This window comes from Centruroides sculpturatus, unplaced genomic scaffold (assembly GCF_000671375.1).
Source record: "Centruroides sculpturatus isolate CEXI.00-Female unplaced genomic scaffold, Cexi_2.0 scaffold998, whole genome shotgun sequence".
NCBI lineage: Eukaryota > Metazoa > Arthropoda > Arachnida > Scorpiones > Buthidae > Centruroides > Centruroides sculpturatus.
The window spans coordinates 36,568-45,067 of record NW_019385351.1 but is presented as its reverse complement, the minus strand read 5'-3'; the positions used below and the strand labels follow the sequence as shown (position 1 = coordinate 45,067).

General features: G+C 28.9%; 1 protein-coding gene across 1 annotated transcript; it reads left to right on the top strand.

Moving 5' to 3' along the window:
• The first annotated feature begins 249 nt into the window (after window positions 1-249).
• LOC111637976 lies at window positions 250-4,381 on the top strand. Its single transcript, XM_023383583.1, has 6 exons — window positions 250-345; window positions 1,239-1,411; window positions 1,636-1,687; window positions 2,706-2,788; window positions 4,118-4,234; window positions 4,310-4,381. The coding sequence occupies exons 1-6, from the start codon at window positions 333-335 to the stop codon at window positions 4,379-4,381; spliced, it is 510 nt and encodes a 169-aa protein (XP_023239351.1). The 5' UTR covers window positions 250-332.
• Window positions 4,382-8,500: the final 4,119 nt, after the last annotated feature.

Here is an 8,500-nt window from a genome sequence, read left to right as displayed (position 1 = left end):
ATATTATTTTCTTTTTTATTTTGTGCATGTTATAAGTTATAAATAAATATAAACAAACAACACTAACCCGATAACATTAAATCTAAATACCAAAATGATTAATTTACTGTGATTTTGTTATTTCTTATTCCTGTTTTTAGGTATTCGGTATTCGGCCGAATAGCGAAAAATAGGCCGAATACCGAATAGTAACCGAATATTCGTTACATCACTAGTAGGCACGTTTTTCATTGTTGCTTAAACAATAAATATAAAGAATAGATTTTCGGCGATTGTCGAAGTGAATTAATTGTTGGAAGATAAATTATTGAAATTAACGTTCAGTTTAGAAAATGAATTCTTTAAGTAAGTTAAATTGTTTTTACTGTATAATTATATTAACTTTTTAATAACGTGTTCGCAATGAATATAAAGACATGCAATTAATAGTAATTTTCTACGAGATGATTTAAAATACGAATAAAAATGTTATACGGTGGAACGATATTTAACTTTACATTCGTTTTCTGTTGATTAGAGCATTAACTTGTATTTTCTGTAAATGAATAACAATTAATTATTTTATTTCTGCATCATTTTTGACATTTAAATATTCGGTTCCATTAAGATGAATAAAAATTAGCAAAAAGAAATTACAACAACATTTTTACAATAAGATAAGATATTCAAAAATAAAATTATTTTAAATTAACAAGAGATTTCAATTTTATGAAAAGTTGTCACAACTGTAATATAAATGAACATTTGATTATTTACATTTTTGAAGTTAATCTACAAACTGAATATTTAAAACATATTTTACTCAGACATTTTATTAAATTCTATCAATGAAGACAAAGTAAGCTTCTGAGTGTTTGTTAATGAATAACCGTTCATTTACTTTGACTTAGAATAACTCTTCAGTAATATGACATTTTCAGTTGATTTTATGATCGAAACAATTTACACTTTCCACACAATAATGCAATATTTATGCTGGTATAACACGTTTAAATTAAAAAATTTCTAAATAGAAATCAATTGCTTTTTTAAAAATTTTACTTTTATATTTTTGTGGATTTGTTATAGAATAAAGTTCCAAAATATTTTTTTAGAACAACAATTCCATTTGTTTATTTGGTGTAAACTGTTTGTCATTTGCTTTGTTATTCTTCCTCAAATTCTTATATAATTTTTGAATTCAGGCGAAGAAAGTTTTTCGAATTTCTGTATTTATTGCGTTTACTTTTATTGTCTAGGTGATGACACTGAAATGAAAGTTCATGATGGCAATGAACATTTAACACCTAAACCGAAAACCATAGAAGATTCCGTTAGAGAGATAGTGCATGCCATCATGGAACTGAAAGCTCTGGCGGAACGAGAACGCAAAATTGCTGACGAGAAAAGAAAAAGAGAATCATCTTCTTCTGTAAGTTACAATTTAATTGAAACTAATTTAATAATTCTTATCATTTAAAAATTTAAAACTGAAGAAACCGATTTCAACAATGCACAATCTTATAAAACGTGTTATTGAAATGGTTGCAAATTGTTTATTTATTATTAAATAAAGATTTCCTGAGTTAATAAAAAAAACACTACGAGTTCTGTAAGATTATCCTATCAGGAATCAGAATTTTTCACTTTTTACAGGCTGACGATGAAAAACTTGGAAGGAACGAAGAACCATCGGTATTGAATAAAGGTGAGGTCAAAAGAGTTTATAAAAAATTCCTCCGTCAAAGTATACGTCAAGAAAATTCTAATAATCTTTAAATTTTCTGCAATTTTAACACATGAGCAATATAATTGGATTAATTTAATTTTTCGGCTGCTATAATAATTTAATCGTGAGGCATTTGAAGTTTAGTGTTTTTGGAATTGTCGTATTTTGACACCTACTCACAGAAAATACTGAAAAAGTAATTCCTGAAATATGTGTGTGACCAAATCTATTTCGTTTAATATCGCGGGATAGGTAAACATTACAAACCAAAATTTGCACGGTAACTTGAATATAGGGGACATTGAGGCTATTCAGTTTTGATGGTTAAAGCTCGAAGGGGTGAAAAATAGAAGTGGATCAAGCATCACGTCTGGTGGAGAATCGTTCTTTATGAAGATTTTACACGTTATTAGCACTTACAATATTATATACAACTCATCCATATTTTTAAAATTATGCTTTCTCTTGATTCTATGAGTGTGTGAGGTAGATAGATAAAGTATAAATGTAAAATGAACACTTGTAAAACTGAGACATCGAGAACTAAATTCGAATTCTTGTGATATGTAACACGAAACTTAAATGTAATTTCTTGTATATAAAGTCGGTGTGATTATTATTGTCGAAACCCGTTTATTTAATAGAAGTCGAAATCGTAATCTGCACGCGTATTCAAGTCCAATTAAAACACAGACAATTCGTGGAACGTAGGCAGATTTTTGTATCAATATTTAGTGAATCATATTTTTAATGTTTTAATTCTTTCACAATGAGAAAAAACTGAGTTTATTTTTATTTTCATAATAATTATATTATATTACCTCACTGTTTAAACAATGGTACTACTTTCTGACTTCCTCTACAGATTATGCCTTATACATATATATTTCTATATAAACTTATTAGTGGGGTGAAATTTCTTATAATGAATTTGTTTGAATATGGTAATTATGATAAAAATTACGAAAAGATAAATTGTTAAATGATTATTTTGTAGAAGCTAATGAGAACAAAGAGGCGTCAGCAATTGAAAATGGATCTTCAAACATAGGCGAATCCATCGCAGAAGATGATGATGAAGTAAGAAAATATTTTTTAATATTTTTTACTTTATAAATTTATTGTCATTCTTCACTAAACTTTCACTTTCAATAGTGTTTTGGTATATTTAAGATTTTCGTTTTTTCTTCAGTGTTTACAATAAATCTATACATTTTAAATGACAACACGAAATCATTCTAGTCATAAATTATATGTTCAAAATTAAAAAACTAATGCATGTAATCAAATTGTAAATATTCAAATATTACTTTTAAAATAGGCAAAGTTATAAAAAGACTAATTAAGATATTTAATTATTGAAGAATTTTGTGTTACAAACGAATATTTGATCATTTTTGCTGGTGTTTGACAAAATCCATTGAATTTGATTAATGTACACTTGTAAATGCTCAGCATTTGAATTCATTTCTCACATTTAACAATTTTTGATAAAATTTACAGAAGGCCACTCGTGTCTTTCTAATAGGAAATTTTAACTTTTTCAAAAGATTTAAATTAGTGATGTAACGAATATTCGGTTACTATTCGGTATTCGGCCTATTCGACCTATTTTTCGCTATTTGGCCGAATACCGAATACCTAAAAACAGGAGTAAGAAATAACAAAAACACAGTAAATTAATCATTTTGGTATTTAGATTTAATGTTATCGGGTTAGTGTTGTTTGTTTATATTTATTTATAACTTATAACATGCACAAAATAAAAAAGAAAATAATATTAGTCACATGTATTCACAATTTATAATTACAAAGATCAGCACACGTACAGTACATACCTATTCGTTCGAGAATCGTCGCACATCTGAGGATCTGACCCTGCCTATCCTTCTTTTTAAGCGCTTGTCTTTCCTCTTCTCTTTCTCTTTCCTCTATCGCTCTAGTTCACGTATGCCTACGCATACATCATAATACGCGCTCACGATACTTTCTATTCGTCACTTTTCCGTCATAGATTTCCAATTTTACAATTACGTGACTCATAGTCTGGTGATAATGGAGGAAAGAGAGAGATAGGACGTCGGTATATGTCACAGTTATGATTTCACAAATTCGAGACAGCTTGGTAGCCCGAACGCCCCAGGCTTTCACCCGTGCTCGCTAAGTAACTCTCATTACAAGCATTTAGCTTTCCGAGGTCTATGACAACAATTGTTTGGCATTGACGACCGCGAATTTCGGGGCAATAAGCTGCCTCCACTTGTTCGATTATGTTATCAACTCAATTACAGAATAAAGTTCCAAAATATTTTTCTAGAATAACAATTCCATCTCTGTTTATTTGGTGTAAACTGTTTGTCATTTGCTTTGTTGTTCTTCCTCAAATTCTTATATAATTTTTGAATTCAGGCGAGAACAAAGCGAATTCAGGGAGAACAAAGAGAATTCAGGGAGAACAAAGAGGCGTCAGCAATTAAAAATGGATCTTCAAACATAGGCGAATCCATCGCAGAAGATGATGATGAAGTAAGAAAATATTTTTTTATATTTTTTACTTTATAAATTTATTGTCATTCTTCACTAAACTTTCACTTTCAATAGTGTTTTGGTATATTAAGATTTTCGTTTTTCTCCAGTGTNCGAACGCCCCAGGCTTTCACCCGTGCTCGCTAAGTAACTCTCATTACAAGCATTTAGCTTTCCGAGGTCTATGACAACAATTGTTTGGCATTGACGACCGCGAATTTCGGGGCAATAAGCTGCCTCCACTTGTTCGATTATGTTATCAACTCAATTACAGAATAAAGTTCCAAAATATTTTTCTAGAATAACAATTCCATCTCTGTTTATTTGGTGTAAACTGTTTGTCATTTGCTTTGTTGTTCTTCCTCAAATTCTTATATAATTTTTGAATTCAGGCGAGAACAAAGCGAATTCAGGGAGAACAAAGAGAATTCAGGGAGAACAAAGAGGCGTCAGCAATTAAAAATGGATCTTCAAACATAGGCGAATCCATCGCAGAAGATGATGATGAAGTAAGAAAATATTTTTTAATATTTTTTACTTTATAAATTTATTGTCATTCTTCACTAAACTTTCACTTTCAATAGTGTTTTGGTATATTAAGATTTTCGTTTTTCTCCAGTGTTTACAATGAATCTATACATTTTAAATGACAACACGAAATCATTCGGGTCAAAAATTATATGTTCAAAATTTAAAAAACTAATGCATGTAATCAAATTGTAAATATTCAAATATTACTTTTAAAATGAGCAAAGTTATGAAAAGACTAATTAAGATATTTAATTATTAAAGAATTTTGTGTTACAAACGAATATTTGATCATTTTTGCTGGTGGTTGACAAAATCCATTGAATTTGATTAATGTACTGTACACTTGTAAATGTTCAGCATTCAAAATCATTTCTCATATTTAACAATTTCTGATAAAATTTACAGAAGACTCCTATTAGAAGATTCCTTACAGAAGATTCCTATTAGAAAGACTCGTGTCTTTCTAATAGGAAATTTTAACTTTTTCAAAAGATTTAAATATATACTTTTTCATTATTTCCAATTATTTATTGTGTTTAAGCTTGCATTACTTTCGTAGTATTATTTTTAAACCAACACTTCTACATAAACTATGGATAATTTAATCTTCATAATTCATTGACGAAATATTTATATTATTAGCAGGAAACAACCAAATGTATGGACGGTTTTCTGAAATTTTTGCGAAGACTTCCGTTTACCATCCGTTCTTGTTTCAGAAGACGAAAGTAAAATCAAAGATAGTTAAAAGGTATTGTAGATGATTGCATGAATTTTAATTATTTCGTTGAGTTCAAACAATTTAATCGGTGTACGATTTTAATCATAATTTTCTTAATCGCATAAAAAAGAACGTTACATTTCAGATTACGCTTTTAATATTAATTGAAATGAAAGAATTAATAAATTAATCAATAATAATCGTTCATACAATTATAAGAGAAGGGCACATTTCAAAATTTATATAATAATTTCTGGCGTGGAACTGTGGGTGGCACGTGAAATCGAATTATTTGGTCTGTAATTTCGTATGCCTTTATGTCCGTATTTTATACAGTTTCTTATGTAATTGTCTAATAGGATAGCGCTTATTATTAGGACTTTATTGGTGTTCGGTTTCTGCAATTAAAAAAATTATCCAGAGATAACAAACAATCTTCGTTGTTCACCACGTATTTTGCCTGTACACACTTTCTTTGTGTTTCGGACCTTCAGGTCCCTCTTCAGTAGGTTTACAATAACATAATGCTAAAAACAAACATTTATAAAAATTTACAATACTATATAACAGATTACCGACAATAATACATTGGTGTTAGCATTACTTACAATTTCAGCTTTGTTAATTACTTCGATATGTAAATAAATACACAGAAGAATTTAGATCATAATATCACAATACCTGTATAAAGTTAAAACACATTTATAAAAATATAATGTTTTAAAACGTTTAAAAAGAATTGTTTTTACTCACATATCTGTGCCTGCAAAGCAAAGATAAAAAACACTTTTACTTAGCGTACAACTTTTATAAACTTTCCATTCTATTGCTCCTGTTATCTATGATACTGTTCCATGATTGATGGATAAATATGTTCGTATAACTGTCTTTTAAAATTTTCTTTCTTTTTTCTTTATTTTAATCGTATCTAAAACAATTTCACATTTTTCTTTATTACAATGTTCTGCTACTGCCGAATTTTTATTATTTTCTTTTATGGCTCTGATATGTTCCTTTATACAGTAGAACCTCGATTATCCGGACTAATTGGGGATGAAGGTAGTCCGGATAAGGAAAAATCCGGATAATCGAAACAAATACTTTAATTTGTCTTTTAATGATAATACAACACGTTTTCTTTTCGATGACATATCGGCAATATTAAAAGTAAATACTGTATTTAAATCGTGATCAAATTTTCAAGAAACAAACGTTCATATTGAATTTGGACTACTACTGACCGACGCTAACAGACTACCTATTGTTTAAAAGGCCCTCTGGTGGCGCAAGAAGATGGATTTTATAAAATAAAAAGCAGTTGAAACTGCATTTTTATGAATAAAAATTTGACAAAGTATGACGAGAAAAATTTTTTCGTCGCGTTCGCGGCTTTTAAGTAATGCATAAACCTTCGAGGCGCGAGGCCCTTCTGACCGCGAGGCATAGGCGGTGGCACACGTCGTCCATGCCTTACGCCGCCCTTGGTCATAGAAATGATGTAATTTGAATATAAAGTATTTATAAATACGTATGTCAAGTTATATTTTTATTATTACGTAAAATATATTTAAGAGTTTACGACAACTGTGCTGGGTGAGACGTTGTTGAAACAAAAAAAGTTATGCATTTCATCACGTACATAAACAGTGTCGTAATTCGCCAAGTGCAAATCAGCAAATTCGTAAAATTTTTGTTTATTTTGAACAATCCGGATAATCGAAAATCCGGATAATGGAGGTTCTACTGTAATTATTTTAAATTTTATCCTTGTCTCTCCTAGGAAAACGTTAAAAATACATTAGGTATCTTTAATTTATATATATACAGTATATATATATATATATAAATGAATATGTTTATTCGTTATGCATGCATAGCCCGTTCGACAAATTGCTATTAAACTCGACAGTTACGTTAACATACTTCTAACTAAGATAACGTCGTTCATACCACCCCAAAATATTGATTGAAATTCTATATATCAAATAATTTGTGTATACATTCGATTCGGATCCACGACCAACTGCTACTGTTCGATGGTTTTATCCAGATGTAGATAGTATAAGTCTAAACCCGTGTTTAAGAAACACAATTTTAGTAAATTAGTTGACTAACTGATCTAAATTATTCATGTTTTTCGTGTTTTTCTCTAATACAAAATCCTGTACAATTGTAGTCTTGCACCACTGCGAAAGCAACAGCGTAAATGGATGTATAGAAAGTTTATTTAGTAACTTTATGTGATATTAACAGTAATATAATTGGATACATTATAAATCACACGTCGCAGTAATGCTTAATCGCTCAGAGTCAATGGCTCCCTACATTTTTGGAATCCTGCAGCTTGAACTGTTACAGAACATTTCTGAGACGAGCAATGAAGGATTATAGTTCAAGCTAGTTATTGTAGTTATTTTGTGGCAATCCGTAATTATAAAATCCGAAAAGTAGTTATTTTGTGGCAATCCGAAATTATAAAACTTAAATCATAAGCTTAGTTAGTTTCATAGTAGATATGCCACTGCTCTACAGTAAGTAATACAATTACGTCTTAATCGTACACATTTGTATTTTAAAAAAATTTATATTCTTTTAAAATGTTCATTTCTAATCTTTTAAAATGTTCTTTTAAGATGTTCATTTTAAAAAATATGGAAATATTTGAATATTTTAGGTGAAAATCGTAATTATTTTCATTTTATTTTTACAGAATACAAAAGAAGTTCCGAAATTTTCGCCTCTTGTACATAGTTATTTTGTTATGAATAAGCAAGTATTTATTTACTTGGTTCTGAAGGCAAAGACAATCAAACTGGCGAACAAAATGGTTTTTTAAAAAAACTGTAATTTATAACTTAAAAAAAGTTTAAAGTTTGAAACTTTAAAAAAAAGTTTAAAAATTAAAACTTTAAAAAAAAAGTTTAAAAATTAAAACTTAACAAAAAAAGTTTAAAATTTAAAACTTTAAAAAAAAAGTTTAAAAATTAAAACTTAACAAAAAAAGTTTAAAATTT